General features: G+C 44.2%; 1 protein-coding gene across 4 annotated transcripts in view; it reads right to left on the bottom strand.

Moving 5' to 3' along the window:
* Nucleotides 1-1,906: 1,906 nt before the first annotated feature.
* Adgrf5 (adhesion G protein-coupled receptor F5) overlaps nucleotides 1,907-18,262 on the bottom strand; it is a 95,296-nt gene continuing 78,940 nt past the window's right edge. For 3 of the 4 annotated variants that reach the window (XM_055612205.1, XM_055612198.1, XM_055612221.1), the window contains 9 exons: nucleotides 17,785-18,003; nucleotides 15,997-16,152; nucleotides 13,542-13,750; nucleotides 10,917-11,096; nucleotides 6,824-8,227; nucleotides 5,705-5,746; nucleotides 5,552-5,611; nucleotides 4,421-4,505; nucleotides 1,907-2,413 (listed from right to left, as the gene is read on the bottom strand). In XM_055612205.1, the coding sequence (XP_055468180.1) occupies nucleotides 2,334-2,413; nucleotides 4,421-4,505; nucleotides 5,552-5,611; nucleotides 5,705-5,746; nucleotides 6,824-8,227; nucleotides 10,917-11,096; nucleotides 13,542-13,750; nucleotides 15,997-16,152; nucleotides 17,785-18,003 (2,435 nt within the window). In that variant the 3' untranslated portion in view covers nucleotides 1,907-2,333. Of the gene's footprint in view, nucleotides 2,414-3,049; nucleotides 3,117-4,420; nucleotides 4,506-5,551; nucleotides 5,612-5,704; nucleotides 5,747-6,823; nucleotides 8,228-10,916; nucleotides 11,097-13,541; nucleotides 13,751-15,996; nucleotides 16,153-17,784; nucleotides 18,004-18,262 lie in introns of all 4 variants that reach the window. The other variant, XM_055612213.1, reaches the window with a different exon arrangement.

Below are 18,262 nucleotides of genomic sequence, written 5' to 3'. Positions count from 1 at the left end.
CCTGTGGGGACTTTAAATGATGAACCATTAAGCTGGGACAGGCATGTGTTGGTTCTCACACAAGTGTGGGGAGGATTTGTGTGGGAACAGAACTCAATGGATGGGCCTTTGTCTGTCCCAACATGCTCTTCCTCTATGAAGAACAGAGAGGCAGAAGCAGAATTTAAGCATAGAGCTAGACGGAAGAGTTTCAAGCACTTAAAAATAAGAGTGATGGTTAGAGTTCAGACTCTTCTATCCTGTCTTCCCAATGAAGGGCCCCCATAGTCTCTCATGCCTTAAAAACCCAACACTGTGCACCCACCTTAAAGAGCCTGCTGATTGTTGTTGTTTGAGTGTGAAATGTCCCACATGGGCCCGTGCCTTTGAACCCTCGGCCCCCAGATGGTGGTGCTGTTTGTGCTGGTTATGGGACTTTCAGGGGGTGGAGTCTGGCTAGAAGAAGGATGTCACTGGGGGAGGGCTTTGGACTTTCATAGCCTCGTCTCACTTCCTGGTCTTTATTTTCAGACTGCAGAAGCAGAGTGACAGGCTGGCCTCAAGCCCCTGCAGCCATGCTTTCTCCACCAAGATGGACAGTAGTCTGAAGTGCAAGCCAAGGCAAACCTTTCCTTCTTCAAGCTGCTAGCATCAGAGTAGCTTGCTACATTAACGAGAAACTAACCATGACACTGTCCTTAGTGATCCTGTTCCTTTGAGATCACACCTGGATATGGAATGCATGCTTGCTCTTGGATACTGAACATGGTGAGTTCTATCATGGATGCGGTTTTAATAAATATCTGTATTTTTTAGAGACACACATACAAAAACCACATAGGCATAAATTCACAAACATCTAATTTGGAGGTAAATCTGTCATTTGCTTATCAAAGTAAAGTGTGGCTCGAAGCACAGAAGAGCCTGGTGCCTTTTTTTTTTTTCCCTTCGGGAGCCATCCCAGTGGCTGTAATAAACACAGATCAGGCCACAGAAACTCTGAGCATATGTATATTGGTGTGGGAACTTAGGACACTGGGAAGGAATGGAACACAGCAATCCAGACAGCACATCGCCATGAAGTCACAAAGGCAGAAATAAAAATGTACACTCTACATGATTATTAAATCTACCCTCTACTGCACAGAAGTACCTGGTTAAAGCTGTTACATGTATATAGATGTTGGAGTCTGAGTTCAGTACAGTGTATCGAGTTTGTCAATTACCAGGTATAATATATACATATGCATGTGTTGCTTTCAAAATGCTGAACAAACTAACACACAATGCTTTTCTGACAAACCATAAGACATGAAACTTGCTCTCTCTTTCTTTCTCTCTCTCCCCTGCACACACTCTCTCTTTTTTTCTCTGCCTTCCTTTTCTCTGTTTGCATGGAGATTTCCCCACCTGGGAGTTGCCCCTAATAAACCTGCTTTTATACTTTAAAAAAAGAAAGAAAAAGAAATGACCCTTGCATGGATCTGACAAAGTTGCTGTCATGCTTGCTCTGGGTGCTCATACTGCGTTGTTCAGACCTTGACATCCAAAGGTTCATATGTGTCCCTGTGGTGAGGAGAAGTGAGTCTCCTTGCCTGAACTGCTTGCAAACATTATCATCCAGCCAGAAATATCCTCATGGCCTGATCTCCTTCCTAGTTTCTCCTCTGTCTTTTATTCTGCCCTTTTAGCTAGGGAAAGATCAGGAATGTGCTAAGCTCATCCCCCATGGCTTCATTTCATTGTCCATTTTTGAGCCATATATTTTCACTGTCAGTACAGCAGTATCTGAGCAATCATAGTAAATCAAGGATGCGCTCCCAAATGTTTTCTACATATTTCTCCTTCCTTCCTTCTTTCCTTCCTTCCTTCCTTCCTTCCTTCCTTCCTTCCTTCCTCCCTCCCTCCCTCCCTCCCTTCCTTCCTCCTTTCCTTCTTTCCATTTCCCCTCCCTCCCTTCCTTCCTTGAAATCACTGAATTCCTGGGTATTAGTTTTTTACTTAATGTTTCAATGCTTATATTGGTAGCCAATGGTGTGTGTGTGTGTGTGTGTGTGTGTGTGTGTGTGTGTGTGTAAAACTCTCTTCAAAATTCTATTTTACAATATATAGAGAAAAGTTGGGCCGTGGGGGGAAGTTTCTTTTAAATACTATACATATTTGGCATTACACAATGTATAGGAGTAGGAGCAAAAATAAACACAGCAATTGCTTTCAGTCCGTCTTTACGAAAGAGTCTCTTCAGCATTTGCTCCCAGAAGTCGGCAGAGAGATGCCTTTACCCATAGATTTTGATGGGTCCCTTTTTCTTGGCATGTGCTCTGTTTCTGAGAGGTTTTTGGATTTGTCTTTGCCTAGTTGAGCAGCGAGTAAGCACTAGATGAATTTTCCAGGGATGAGCTGGTCACCTCTGGGGTGGAAACGTTATATGTTCCTGCAAAAACAAAACAAACAAAAAAACAAACAAACAAAAAAAACATATAGCACCTCAGCCTCTAAGACAAACTCTCATGCCCCTGGGAGGCAGACATCTTCTAATGAGCCAACATGAGCTCTGGTCCAGTAGCCATGCCCGGAAACCAACCCATGCCCACCCTTCTCCCTACCCAGCATGCCGAAAAACAAACAGTAGAAGTGCTGTCCTCAAGCATGCATGGCAGCCACCAAGCACTAACTACTCCACCACACACCAGAAGCCAGATTTCCACACGGGGCAGGAAAGTCTCGGTGTGGGCCACGTCTCTGTAAACCCCCACATGCATGGGCTTGGGGGCATCAACACAAGGAAAACTTCCTGGTCCCCTTGCTTATCTGACTTGGGAGTCCTTAGGAAGGAACTAACCATTGAGCGGAAGGTTCATAAAGGAAAGAGGAGATGAACTCTAAGGAAGGAAGGCAGGATGGGAAGAAGAAGAAGTGACAGATACCGTCAGAAGTACCAAGGACCAGCACAGCAGGGAGGGCAGCTGGCGTGACTGCTCAGCCTTATGTGGGCAGATAGCAGGTACTGTGCGTGGAGAAAATACAGAGCATACGCTGGGCAAGGGAAGGGTCGAAGTGACTACCCTACCATCAGGATGATGAAATGGCACTGCTATCAAGGTTTCCATCATTGCCTGGGGGGACCTTTGGGGCTGCTGACAACATAAACCAGAGTTACCGTAATTAGCCTCCCCTTACCCCATTATTAAGAGCAGGGCTGTACTGATGGCTCATGCAAGACTATCCAGCAGCATGACCAAGAATCTCAGGCCCTGATATCCCAGGAATGAAGCCCACATCCCAACTTAGATCTGGATCATTCACAAATAAAGGATGTATTCTAGTGGCCTGATACTTTGCAAAGTTTGGATCCAGTGGATTATTTAACAACTTCTGCTCACTTCATTGGAATTGCTAAATACCTATGAGGTGCAATAGTTTTGATATTCCAAAAACTCTGTCATTTCATATTAGGTCAAGTTAGTGAGTTCCAAAGAGAAAAGTAACAATCCTCCGGTCTCTTGAGTGACTGAGTGGAAGTTTAGTCTTCACAGAGTTCTCAGAATATTCAGATTTGGATATATTTGATAGCAAATGTACAGTAGCCAGGTCTGGAAGTGGACACAGTCTAAGTTTGGATTTGTGAGATCCATCTGGGTTTGAATAGATGGAAGGGGATGTGGGGGAGGGGGTCCGTGTTAGAGTGCCTGCTTAGCATGTCTGAGAAACCTGGATTGGAGCCCTGACACTGAGGGACACAAAAATGAAAAGGAGTGAGTTTGGGTGGTCATTTTCTTGTGGGAGGGGCAGTGTGATGGAATTCCTGGGAAGGTCAGTGTAATGGGCCTGTTCTCTGGGGGTGGTGTCCTGGGACTGTCCTGTGGAAGGCAGAGGTTGGGACTGGGATTTACATCCTGATTAGCTAAGACCAGTTCTGGACTCACTAACGCTATTCATTTTCTATTTTCCAGATAGAACTTACGATCATTCAATAGAATATCTAGCCCGGATGATACCTCATGCATGAATACCCAGTTTGGCAATGTCAATGTGAAACAAGCAATGCTCCATAAAAGGCAGGAGCAACCCAGGGTTGAATCCCAAAATCAAAGTTCCCATGTTTATTCTTTGCATGACACAGAAAAGTGATGTCTACTACTTAACACGATGAAGAGAATTCTGTGGTGGACAAGCCCAGAGACTCGCAGGTACTGTTTACATTTGAGAGAGAGAGCTCTCTGAGGCTTGTCCGCTTAGAGTAGCCCATTTAGAGTAGCTGCCCTTCTTTAGCAACTTCGTGGTCGCTTATGAACATATAAGCAAGTTCCTGTATTCAACATTTGCGCTAAACCCAGTTGTTTAGGTCCCTGCCATGAAGTAGGGGTGGACACAGGAGTAGTGCTAGGTCAGGGCCAGCCTGATCTGGTCTACCTGGTAGTACTTAGTACTCACCACTTACCTGTTTTACCAAAGAGATTATTAAATCTTCTGGATATTGGAGAACTCATAGAAAACACAGGTGTAGATGAGCCCAGGGACGTTGACTAGAAGAGAGAGGGGAAAAGGCAAATCACAAAGCAAGTCAGGGAGATGAGGGCTGTTTTGATCTTCAGTGGTCACTTTCCTGCAAATATATACGAGTTGTGTTTTCCCTCCCTCTTAGCCATCCCCCCCTAGTTTTATCCTTCCTTCCTCCTTCCCTCTCTCCTTCCCTCTCTTCCTTCCTTTTTCCTCCCTCTTTCTCTTTGCCTGCTCCTCACTTTTTTTATTCCTTCCTTCCTCCTTCCCTGCATTTGTCCTTCCCTTCCTTTCCCTTTCCTCTCATCCCTCCTCTCCTTTCATCTCCTCTTTTTCCTTTCTCTCTCTCATTTTTATCTTTCTTTCTTTTTTTTTTTTTGCTCAGAAACCAGCTTAGCTCTTTTCACACGCTAATCATAAACTAAGTTGTATCCTTGCTTAAATGTCTTACTGTGTAACATCTTGTTTCCTAGTATATTCTGGCATAAAAACGGTAGCTGATAATATTCAATAGTTGTACTTCAAGAGAATGAACTACAGAAAATCTCACTATTAATTCCCACATTGCTTTTTCTTGAATTTTCCCTTGAACTCCTCCCAGAAGAGTCTCACTGAGAATTTGTTCTGCACCTAACGGACTCTATGGTGTTGCTCCTGGTTTTAGCTTTTGAAACTAGGTCTCACTATGCAGACCTAGCCGCCCTGGTGTTACTTGCTAAGAAGCCCAGGCTGGCCTCCAACTCATGGAGATTCTACCACCTTAGGCTCGTGGGTTGCAGGATTACAGGTATGCAACACTGTTCTGGCTCAGATGTCACTTTGAGATTATCTGTCATCGAAAGCTGAAAGCTCTGGAGTCACATCTTAAAGTGCAATGTACCAGAAGACAGTGGCAAGAAGCAGTAATCACTTGAATAATCTATGCTGGCATTAGTCATGGCAGATGACGGATTTGTTTATGTTTTACCTAACTGATTCCAATCTTAAAGTACAAGACAGTCTACTTCCTTGTATCACATTAATAGACTCCAGGAGGGTATGAAACAGGAAGTCTCTTCGGGGCCAGGCTTACCTTGGAGTGCTGGGAAGACCACCTTGACAATGAAAACTTGTGCAGCAAAGCTTCCTGCACCTGCGTTGTTTAAAAGAAGCCAGTGTCAATCCAATAGACTTCGTTTGGGCATGTTAGATGTTTCCAGAAGCACTAAACTATCATTGGTCTTACCTTCTGATCCCAGAGGCAGCCAAAGAGCAAAATGAAGAGCCCCTGTGGAAAGGATTAAGAACTGCGTTTTAATAGCGGGCCATCATCCAGTTTCACAGGTAGCATTATTAAGCAGGCGTTGAGTCTGTGCCACCTCTTTCCACATCTGAGTGGATGCGATGAGTCCACACCATGACGAAGTAAAGTGACGCAACAGTTTTGCACTGAGGAACCTTAAATGATTAATGCTAGGGGAATACTTTCCATTTTCCTCCAATCATGAATGGTATTTCCCTGCAGGCTATCCTACTAAATAATACTGTAGCCCACATTATTCCTCATTCATCCCTATATGTTGTAAAGACAATATAGGATGAGATAGTTTCTTTCCACGGAACTTATCTTGAAAGCAAAGAACCTTGCAGCTCATAACACACAGTGTTAGGGGCTGAGATTCATACAGTTTTGTCACAAGCATTTAGGAGCAAGGTGCTTTGTCTTATAGCTCATCGAAAAAACTGGCATCCACTGTAAATGACTACATACTACAAAAGAGCCAAGAAATGTCTAAGCCAATCACCAAGTAGATTGGCATATACAGGAAGGTCTTTCTTCGCATATCTCTTGAGAGAAACTACGTGGTACCCAGCATCTATTTCCTTTAATTGTATTTGGAGAACCTACCTTGGACCAAGGTCTTTATTAGGCACTAGAGTGGGAGATGCAGTGAGCAACAAGAAGCCTGTCCTCACAAAGCCAGAGCTCGCTGATGCTTGTGGAGACTAAATGAAGCCATGACTGACTTTGCCGCAGGGCTATTCTTACTTAAGACATAAGACTAGGGAAAGAGTATCTTGAGTAAACAGCATCATCTAGTTTAGAAAGGTGACTCTCCTCCTACTTGTATTATGGGGGCATTTAGAGCCAAATTACAATATAGGAGATAAAAGGATCAAGGTTCAATGGAAGAATAGAACTATGTCCCTTTGTCTCACTGGGTGCTTGTAATTACTGCTCTCTGAAGTGGAGGTCTCCTGTGCATTAAACTTCTTCCCCATTCCTCCTCTTGTTTGTGTTTCTATCATTAGTTTGTCCCACAAGAACAGGCATTTCCTCGAGACCCTGGTGCCACGAGCTTACCTGGAAGGCATTGAGGAGGGTAAATATGATGTGGAACACAGCATTACTCCCCTGGATCACTGTGGCAAGGCCAAAACCCCAGGTGAGCCCCAGCAGTGGCGTGAGGACCCCGATGCTCTTGCTGATCTGGAACAGGCTGCTCTTCTCCTGCTTGCCTGGCTTGTCTCCAATGGACGGCCTCAGGATCTTAGTGATGACCACAGCTGTGATGCTCACATTCACCACCACGATAATCAGCGCCGGGATGGCAAATGCCAGCAGTGCCCTGGTGTCCTCCCAGTTAAGCCAACATGCGTTCTTCCTCATGTAGACTTCCCTTGGCTGCGTAACTCCCACTGTGATGGATGAGATAATGAGCGGACACCCATAGCCTAGAGAAAAGGCGAAGGCTTTCTGGGTGGACTTGCTTGCATCGTGCAGAATGAAAATCAGACGGTAGAAGAGCATGAGGCCCAGGGTTAACATCCAGAAGAAGACACCGAGGTAGAAGAAGTGGATGAAGAAGGTGGCGGCTACACAGGCTGTTTCATTGAGCGGGTAGCGGCCATCGTGGATAGCACCAGCCACAATGAACCAGATGTCAGCAATCAGAAGGCAAAAGGCAATGTTGACTATGCAGATGTGGCGCATATAGGAAGTTCGGTTCTTGGTCACTGACTTCCACACCATGGCTTCCACAACTAGACAGGCCGCTAAGCTGAAGATGGAAAAACCCAACCCAATGTAAGAAATGATATCCAAAAGGATTTTTAAGAGAGATCCTGGATCTGGGGAGTCTGGGGACATGAGGATGGAGAATGACGTCAGGTGGTTACATTTGCAGAAGACTCTGTCCCTGTTGTCCCTACCGTCATCTTCCACGGAGCACCCGCTGCTGTCCCAGCCCCCTGTGTAGTTGGCGAGGCTGAAGTTCCAGAAGACACACTGCGGCTTGCCACCCGAATGATGGTTGTTCTTAAAAGTCATGGCAATCCTAAATGGTTTGATGATGTCACGGCTGACAGTGGTGGTCATTACCAAGCTGCTGGAGGCTGTCTTCCTCTCTACATCCTGGCCAAGGATAGCTTTGAGAGTCGGGAAAGCTACGGTGACGACCGATGACTCAGGATGCAGGTTTCCCAGCTGACACTCATCGATGGAGACATCGCCCCACAGGTCGGAGTCTTCGAAGACAAACTTCTGCTGGTAGACCTGGGGGTGGCCGTGTTTGATCACCATGCTCTTCATCTGAACGTTAGGGTGGAAGAGCCACGGAGGGGTGGCGTCCCCCATCTGGAGTGCTTGGGTGAACCTTTCCATTGAGTTCAGGAGCTGAGAGCTCTGGTTGCTCTGCTGCTGGAGTAACTTCTCCCAGGAGTTCAGGGAGGACTTGTCTAAGATGACATTAACGGTGGCAAGCACATCCTGTAGGTGACATAGGCAGGGGGAGACCAAACCACTTTTCAAGACAAAAGAGACAAACTAGGATTTCTCTGGGTCCTGACTGGTGTAAAGGGAAAAAGCAGAGAGTCTGAGGCACCACCAACAGTGATAATCTCTCCCCTGCTTTCTCACAACAGAGCAGGGCAGAGGCAGGGACCTTAGGCTGTGAGACTTTGCTTAGGATTTTGTAACAGTGACTGGGATAATCACCCCCACACTGCTGAGATCTACTTTACTTAGCTGGGAGGGGTCTTATTTACTCATTTTTTGGCTTGTTTTATTTTTGTATACATATTCATGTGCATGTGTGTCTATGGGTGCACATACGTGTGTGCATGGAGGAGCAGGGGTCAGAGGTTAACATTGGGTCTCTTTCACAATAGCAGTCCACAGGGCTTCTCCCACAGAGTTAGTGAGATTGGCCGGCTAGTGTTCTCCAGGGAGCCTCCCGTCTGCTTCCCCTGTTCCCAGGCCCTATGCCCAGCTTTTATACAATGGGTACTGGAGATTGTACTCGGCCTCTCACACATGTGTGGTAAACACTTTCCAGACATCTCCCCAGCCCTTAGTTGACTTTATTTTAAACCTTAAGTCTGTAATGGCTTTTGGTAGATGGCATATCACAAGCAAGAGAAACTCTCAGAAGACCTGCTCTAGACCTGAGCATCAAATAAGCTATGAGGGTGTTTCCAAAGGCAGTTTTGATTTTTGATAAAGTGTCCTTCTCTTCATCATAAACTTGGGCCTCATACTTTTCATTCACTCCCTTCTCTTGAAAATAATTTTTCCTCCCTATTTTTACCTTGTCTGACCTATAGAAGAATAAGCCTATGAAACAGGTTGAATGGTGGCCTTGAACAGGATGTACCCTGATACCCAAACCTTGGGAATGTGACCTTGTGCAGACGATAGCCTTTACAAATGTGATTGCTTTAAGGATCTGCTCTAATTAGCTTTAACTGTCAACTTGACACAGCCTAGAGTCACAAGTGTTATCTGGGAAGAAGTCTCCATAGAGGGTTTTTCTACAGCAGACTGCGCATGTCTGTGAGAAATTGTCTTGATTGCCTTAACTGATGTAGGAGAGCACAGTCCACTGTGGGTAGCACCATTCCCTGGGAAGGCTGCTCTGAGCTGTATAAGAAAGCAAGCTAAGCATGAGCCTGTGAGTCATCAGAAAGCATTCTTCTATGGCTTCTGCTTCAAGTTCCAGCCTTGAATCCCCTCAGTAGTGGACTGTAAATTGTGAGCTGAAATAAACCCTTTCCTTCTCCAAGCTGCTTTTGGTCATGATGTTGATCACAGAAACAAAATGAAGCTAGAACAAACTTTATTCTGTATTTTTGAGTGACTCCAAATTCCAATGTATCTTTACAAAATACAGAAGAGAAAAAGAATTGGGCAAAGATTTGGATGGTGCAGTGGAAGCCAGAGTATGCTTTGGAGAAGTGAAGAAAGGTTCTCCTCTGACACCCTCACAGGGAGGATGTTTTTGAACCTTGATTCACCTCTAGAAAAGTTTTGCTCAAGCTACCCAACCTGTGATTTGTGTACTGTCCCCACCCCAAAACATTTGTGACTATGCTCTTTGCTTTCTTGGCCTCTTGATGGGTTTGGCCACTAGGAGGCAGCTGAAGGGAAGGTGGGAGTGAGAAAAGTTGACGTAAATCATCCATGTTGTCCCCTTGCCCTGTTCCCTTCATCCCAAGCTTTTGTCTCTGGTAAAAATCACACTGGACTTCAAAATCTATAGCTTCTGAAGAAAGCAAGCTTCCCTAAGACTTCAGTTCTCACTGGACTCCTTGTGTGATTTCCAATCTTTTGTCTATAGTGTGGTAATGGCTTTTAAAGGCTGTGGTCTCTGAAGGTCCCACCCTCACCCCTTATGTATTTTATTCTGACTTAACTCTGTATGTTTGCCTTCATTAAAGCCTCTCTGTTTGAACTCTTATGAGCTTTCTTTTCTTTCAAAACAGGAAGCACCTCACAGTTCGTATTCGACACAAGACCTTTGAAAACCTTGCTTTGGTTTCCTTTCTGTTGCTGTGGAAATGGTAGCTCAAAAGTAAGGCCTACAATTTCAGGCAGAGAGGTGACCATGGCAGGATCTAAAGAGAACTGCGCACATGACAGCCACAGTCAAGAGCAGAGAGCATGAATTAAGGCATGCATACAATTGTTTGGCTCATGCCCTTTCCTTCTATATAATCCAGGATCCCCAGCCTAGGGAATGGTGCCACCCACAGTTAAGGTAGGTCTTCTTATATCATCTAATTCCACGAAGACAACCTCTCACAGACCTTCTCAGAAGCTGACCTTAACTGAGCCAGTCTTTCCCGGCTGTGCCAAGAGGTCTGCTTCACAGGTGCCAAACTGATTCCAACATACCCACCTTGCACATATTTTGTAACCTTTTAATTCCTAGCTTTTTAGAAAGCAAGTAGGAATTCATTCTATTCGAACAAAGAAATAAAAGCAGAGATTCATTAAGGAAACTGATCTCATTAAAGACACTCTGATCTCCTGGAAGCCAGAGCTGCAGAGCACACTATGATATTCTATTCTCCCATCCAAGTCAGTGCTCTAGGAAAGAATCTGCATGGGAAGGAAGGAGGCTTCTTGCACATAAACCCAGAGACCCCAAACTCCATCAAGACTTAAGTACACTTACCCTCATCATTTCTGAATTCACTTGGGTTGGAACTGTCGAGAGCAAATCCAGGATGCTTATGATGGCTCCCAGGCTTCCCGGGGAGGAGCGGATGTCCTGTTCTTCCTTGCCAGCACTAACAGAAAGGTCCCTCAGGTATGCAGGGAGCTTCTGATCCTGGGAGGGGCTCTTGATCAAAGCCTAGTTTAAAAAAAAAGCACCAAAACAAATGAAACTATTTTGATCCTGGTGACCTAGAAGCTGTGTTTTTCTTTTTTCTCATAATCAATAGTGTGTACTATAAGTTAAAGCCTTCACCTCTTCAACTAGCAGAATGGAGAAAGTTTAAGATCTCATGCACAGAAAGCAAAGAGCTAAACATGTGCCAACCTGAAAACTAACCAGAAACAAATATAATTGCTACAGAGTTAAAATTAAATAAGCTTGTCACTTGTCCACATGGAAACACTTATTCCACTCCTGTTCACCCTCTGCACTACTGCTACTTCTGACTAAGAATGTGACAATCCTTCCATATTTCATTGTTCTCTATCTGTAGTCCATAGTCCATAGTCCTGAAAGTTCTGTATTATTGTTCTGCACAGCTGTGAAGCCTATGAACTTCAAAAGAACCAATATGGCGCTATATAAAGTTGCAACAGTTGCACTCATATCTTGGCAGTAAACAACCACTTCTATTTGGAATTAAGGCTCATTCAATAGGAAGGAAATCATGCTTTCTACTAGAAAGCTTGTCGACTGCTTGGGGCTAGCAAGGTCACGGACCTTAGAGGAGAACCTTCTACCACCATTTCACTAAACCACATAATTCCTAACCACACTTTAAAAACTGACCCAAATACCCACAGATACGTATAGCCTCTAACCCTTACTAACAAAAACTCTTTGTAAAAGACAAAAACAATTATAGGGGCCCCATAACTAGTCAAAATGGGACAGATCATGGAGTGTACAGCCCAATCAATAGATCTACAACACAACTCTTGCACTTGAGGCTCAGGAAACATTAAGGAAGAGGAGATGGAAAGATTATAAGAGCCATAGGACGTAAAAATTGGTAGTGAGACTGTGTTTCCTAGAAATGACGAAGAAAGCTTCACCCAAGATATCTCAATAATATGGCTGCCTCAACAAAACCTGCACAAGGACAGCAGAAACAGACATGCTAATGTGTAAGGGGGAAATTACATGGGGTCCCACCCCTAGATAAAGAACTATAGGCAACTAAGGGACCCTGGGAACAGAGAAAGCGGTCTTCCCCAGAGATGTGTTAGCCAATGTCAAGTGGTCAACTCTGAAACATTAAATGGACTGAAAAGGGTGTGTTGTGTGTTTGTGTATGTGTGTGCATAAATATATAAATTACAGAAGAAGGGAACAAGGAGAGGCATGGAAAGATTTGGAGGAGGGAAAGGGAATAGGGCAGAATTATGTGATTATATTTTAATAACAAATATACTATTATAAAAATAAAAGAGTTGTCCCCTTTTATTTTCAGAATATCTTGAGTCAGATGACAGATTTTATCATTTATCTGTACACATCAGTTTGCTAACTATATACCCTTTTCCCCTCAAAACAGGGTTACTCTGTGTAACCCTAGTTGTCTTAGAACTCGCTCTGTAGACCAGGCTAGCCTCAAACTCAGAGATCCTTTTCCCTCTGCTTTCTGAGTTCTGGAGTTAAAGGCATGCACCCTGCTGCCCAGATGTATCTACCTTTTTAACTCTTTAAAAAGAGTGATTTGAAAAAATACATATTTTATATAGGAAGCCTTTGATAAGTGTCCCTTTCTTGAGCACACAGATATTTGTTTAATTTAAAACACTCTATATTGGGACATCTCCACCAATGACACTTTGTAGTTTACTTTCAATACTTCCCTAATTAAATGATTTGTTATTGAATGTTCTTCTTATACTACCTCTTTATGAAAATATTCTAGCTGTTTGTCATCACAGCTATTTGAAAGAGATCAGTAAGAAAGCGCTCAGCACCCCTTGTAGGCCTTGGACATGATGTGCTGAGCACTTGAGGGTGGGCAACCAGGCGACCCTAGAGCCCAGTACACACATCGTTGCCTTCCTATCCAAATGTAAGTGTTTTCAAAGATCTCTAGATTTCACTGTTGAAATGGTTCATCTTGATCGTCAGCTTGCTGGGGTTTAGAATTGTCATAGAAACAAACTTCTGGACATATCTAAATGGGAGTTTCTAGATTGAGTCCATGGAACTGGGAAGACCCAGTGTCCATGCAAATGGTTCTGTTCCGTGGGCCGGGTGGGATCCTGAGCTGAATGAAAAGGCAAAAGCAATCTGGATGCCAGCATCAGCTCCCTCGGCTTCCCTACTGTGGTCGCAGTGTGACTGGCCTCCTCCTGCCTCCATGCCTTCCTCGTCATGATAGACTTCACAGAGCTGTGAGCCAAAGCCAAACTTTCCTTTTTAAAGTTGCCTTTGTCATATATTTTTGTCACAGCAGCTAGAAAAGTAGCCGACACAACACATTTTTGGCCATGCGTTTTGGAGCGGTACATGGCTTAATTTTCCTAAGTGTTGAGAATTGTGCTGAGTCAGAGAGATACCCCTCCCCCTAAGGCTTAGAGTCAAGGGTTTCTGGTTCACCTTGGCCAACTGGAGCAAACCATTGATTGGGGCTGAGATGCAGCTTCTTTTCTCTTCCTTCCACTGGGAGCCTACACATTTATAGGTAACGGTCCCACCGAGGATCTGGCCAGGGCTTCTGGAAACACTTGAGAACTGGCACAGCTTCTGGATGACTTTCCCAGGTTGCCCAATACCTATGACGGGATCTCGGCATGTGATATTCTCCCCTGCATCAGAAACACGGGAATAAAGGAGACAATTGGGAATTTCTAAGATAATCATATTAAACACATTAAGTCAGTCCCAGACAAACATTGTGTGTTGTCTCTCATTTGTGGTTCCTAGAGTTTTTATGATACACAAAATCACATATGTAGATATGAGTGTAAAATATGAAATCATATGGAGTATAAAGAGGACTATTGGGGGTGGGGAATAGAGAGGGGGAGGATAAGAGTTAGGGGGTTAATCTCAGTATATGCTACACACTTGTACAAAGCTGTCCTTGTATGATACCGTGGCACTGAAAAAAAAAAGAAAAGAAAAGAAAAAGAAAACAAAATTTAAGACAAGTGGTTAGGGACCACATGTGATTTTAAAAAAGAGGTTGAACACTTTTTATTTGAAAACTTGAAATCCAAATCATTTTGGGTTCTGAATATTTCTGAGCATCAGTGTGGAGCCCCAAGTGGGCAGCACCCCACCTGGAGAGCTTTCCAAGTGTAAAGTCATTTCATTTCATTTTCGCTTTGCCAACGGTTGACCAGCAGCATTATGTGTGTGAGGGAAAATGCTGTCTCAGCTGCTGTGGTCAACATAAAGTGAGAAGATTGCCCTAAAACTCACTGATCTGCCCGCCCTGCCCCCTGTCAAGAGTATTAAAAACATGTATAAAGACTTTCAAAAGAGATGCTTTGCGGGAAGAGAAAGGAAATAGGAAACAGGGTCAGGCTGAGCAGATTTCTGTGCTAGAGTTCACACTGCCTTTACTCTTAGTGACCTGGTGAGAACCAAACACCTTCGTTTTTGTTCCTGTTTTTTAATTATTTTATTTATTTTTATTAATTAGTTTATTCACTTTGTTTCCCAACTGTAGCCTCCTCCTTTATTCCCTCCCAACCTCACCCTCCCTCCCTCTTCTCTACCCATGTCCCTTCCCCAGTCCACTGATAGGGGAGGTCCTCCTACCCTTCCATCTGATCCTAGTCTATCATGTCTTATCAGGAGTAGCTGCATTGTCTTCCTCTGTGGCCTGGTAAGGCTGCACCTACCTCAGTGGGAGGTGATCAAAGAGCAAGCCACTGAGTTCATGTCAGAGAGAGTCCCTGTTCCCCTTACTAGGAAACCCACTTGAAGACTGAGCTGCCAAGGACTACATCTGTGCAGGGGCTCTAGGTTATCTCCATGAATGGTCCTCAGTTGGAGTATCTCAGAAAAGATCCCTGAGCCCAGATTTTTTGTTGTTGTTGTTGTTGTTCCTGTTTTTTTTTTAAAAGCCCCTTATTGCTTTCAACCCACAGCAGCTTCCTGTACTCTGCAATGGCTTTTCCCTGTGCTTTGTGCCTACCTTTAATCCTTAGGACTTTCCTTTTGGATGTAGGGATAATCTAAATTATGGAAAATAACAAGAACTTAATGTATAGTCATCCAAATAAGAGATCACCCTATGTACCAAGAATTTTTTTTTTTTTTTGTACCAAGGGTCTTAAGGTCATGATGCCTTCCTACTGTGATGGAGAGGTCCCAGTTACCAATCTAAACAAGAATGTACACACATCATTCAGTGAGCTCAAATAAGCTGACTGGGAGAATTATGGAACCTTCACATATTAATGATACATTTACCGAGAAGCTATTTTTATCACTTGGTCTCTCTGGTGACTGGGGAAGAGTTCTTCCTCATGAACTCACATAGAAACAGTCACAGAGATCATGACTTTTCATCCTGAGAATGTATCCGGTCACACGTGCTTGGGGGGGGGGGAGGGCAGGTACTGCTCTCCCAACCACCTCTTTTCAAATGGCTCTATCTCAGAAAAAGAGTGCGGGTGAAAGCACATTCCCTTAATGTTATCTCTCTGGGATTTCAGCTGGACTCAGGTTGCCCCTCCAGTCACCCTCACAAACTACTTAGCTTCCTGGGCCCAGCCCAAGAATGATTTTATTTGCTAGGCTCCCTCTCCACTATCGGAGTAGAGTTAAACAAGGTACCCTTTCTGGGCCACTCACATCTTTATGTTTACCATAGCAGCCATGATAGCATCTTCAATTGCATATCTCTCTCCCCTAGGCTAGAGGACAGGGAAGATGGCCTCTCTTTTCTTTCTGAATTTCCAATGGCCTGCTGCAGCAAGGGTATTTAATATACATTTACTGAATATATGTCATATATGTTATACAAATGAAGGAGGCAATGAATAACTGAGTCTCTGCTCTTGATTATGTGATTTTAAAGTAGTTTAAATGTACTTACCTGGAACAAGGGCAAGTTTCATGGATGGGCTCCGGACTGAGCTGTTGGCTGCATTGGTGAAGTGGCAAAACACATCGATGTTTTTGGGACACCAGCGAGGTAAGTTTGCTGGGAGACTGTATTTGTAGCATACTTGTTTGCCAATGACTTCTCTTTCTAAAGACAGGGTTATTGAAAATATGAATTCACAACATGAATAGCCAAGACAAAAAGGTTATCAAGATGTTCAGATATGAACAAACCTGCCCCAAACTCCTAGGAATTTGTGACAGTTATTTTTAATGGGGTTTCACCCATTCATGTGGAAATAGTCTCCAGCTCTCAAAGTAGGTAAATTCATCTTTGAGTGTATGCTAGCCAAAATGTCACCTTGACCAATCATGAACCTGCACCCTTCTCTGTGCACAGGTCACACCCTGCCTCATGGGGTCTTAAAATCACCTTTTTATAGAGTATTCTGTATTTTAAAGATTTATTTAGATATTTCAAAATTATGTGTATCCATGGGTGACGTGTATGTGCGAGCCAGTGCAGTTGGCTGCAGAGCCCAGAAGTTAATTACTCTTTCACTTACGGTTCTTGAATCCCACACAGAGTGTAAGAATAATGTCCAAGGTGCAGTGAAGGCAGGAATAATGCTTAGGGGGAACTTGTTCCCACCCAGAGTGGAGGCCAGACTTTTAACCACAACTGACAGATTTTTGTTTTTCTGACTTAGTCTTCTATTGGACACGTCATCCTTTGAAGATCTTGTCATTGGGCCAGGGGTGGGGTGTGGTAGGGAATGGCTCAGGTACCATTGAAAGATTAAATTCTGGGGCTGGAGATATGGCTCAGCACTTTAGAGCACTGCCTGCTCTTGCAGACAATGTGGGTTTGGTTCCCAGAACCTATGCGGTCCCACATAAACATCTATAGCTCCAGTTCCAAGGAACCCAACACCCTCTTCTGACTTCCACAGGCTCTGTGTGAATGTCACACACACACACACACACACACACACACACATACACGCAGGCAAAGTACTCACATACATAAAACCAAATAAATAAATCTACAAAACATTTTCAAGAACAAGGTCTTCCTGACCCCAGAGGCTTCAGCTCGAGGTTCTGGGATGCTGATAATGGCAAATGCTTTTAGGATGCATCATCCTTGCTAGAGAGCGGTTCTTATTTTCTTTTCCTCTGTGGTGCTTGGATGGTTCTCTCTTATCATCTGGCTGGCTCATTTATGCATTTCGAAGGATTATTGGGTCATTGTCTATCAAGTTATCTTACAACATAGAAGGACAGATTATCAGGATATCTAGTCAGACACATTGGGAGAGTGGAGATGAAGGAAAACCTATGGGCTCCACCCAAAACTTCTGCTTCAAACCAGTGAGTCATCAGCCATACACCAAAACAAGATAAGAAAGGCTGGCAGACTCCCTGATGCAGTCTCCAGGATTTGTTTTTTAAAATCCGGAACTGAGGACTGATCTCATGAGCCTCCTACATGCCAGGCCAGTGCTTTACATCAGAGCTACGTCCTTGGCCTCGTTTCATTTCTTATATTGAGACAGAGTCTCACTAGGTTGCCTAGGTTGGCCTTGTATTCCCTATAATGGCTTAGGCAAGCCTAGCCCACGATTCCTCCTGTATCAGCCTCCTGAGTAACTAGGATTACATTCCTGTACCAGCAAGCATGGTTGAGTCCCTGTGAACTTTTTAATATCTGTCTTAAGAGTAAAAATTCACATCTATGAACTAATGCTGCCTAATGGGGGGATGGTCTGTCTCTTACCGGCAGGAAAGGATGAAGAATCTACGTGGAAAGTCACGGAGTATTTTTCCCCTACACCATCTTCTATGCAGCACCTGAATTGGTGGGAACTGGTGCACAGACCACTGGCTTCCAAAGGATCCATCATGATATCTGACTCCAGAGGCAGCGGGTGAACGGTGACGTCTTTGCTGGCGACACTGTATGAATTCTTATATCTAAATATGCAGTGGTAGGTTCCTGAGGGGAGGGAGCAAAAGTGAGACAGAGTGCAGTAACCATTTTGGGGGAGGGGAGGACGGAGTTTGAGACAGGGTTTCTCTGTGTAGCCTTGGCTGTCCTGGACTCAGTTTGTAGAGCAGGCCCGCCTTTGTCCCCCTGAATGCTTGGATCACAGGTGTGTGCCACCGTGCCTGGCTCAAAGTCATCACTCATAAAAGGCATCATTGGAATGAAGCCATCACTCCTAAATGGCTTCCTTGGGAATAAGAAGAGTGTT

Source organism: Psammomys obesus, unplaced genomic scaffold, assembly GCF_907164565.1.
Source record: "Psammomys obesus unplaced genomic scaffold, mPsaObe1.curated_primary_1811, whole genome shotgun sequence".
NCBI lineage: Eukaryota > Metazoa > Chordata > Mammalia > Rodentia > Muridae > Psammomys > Psammomys obesus.
The sequence above is the reverse complement of the archived record's forward strand: the minus strand, read 5'-3'. Positions and strand labels throughout refer to the sequence as shown.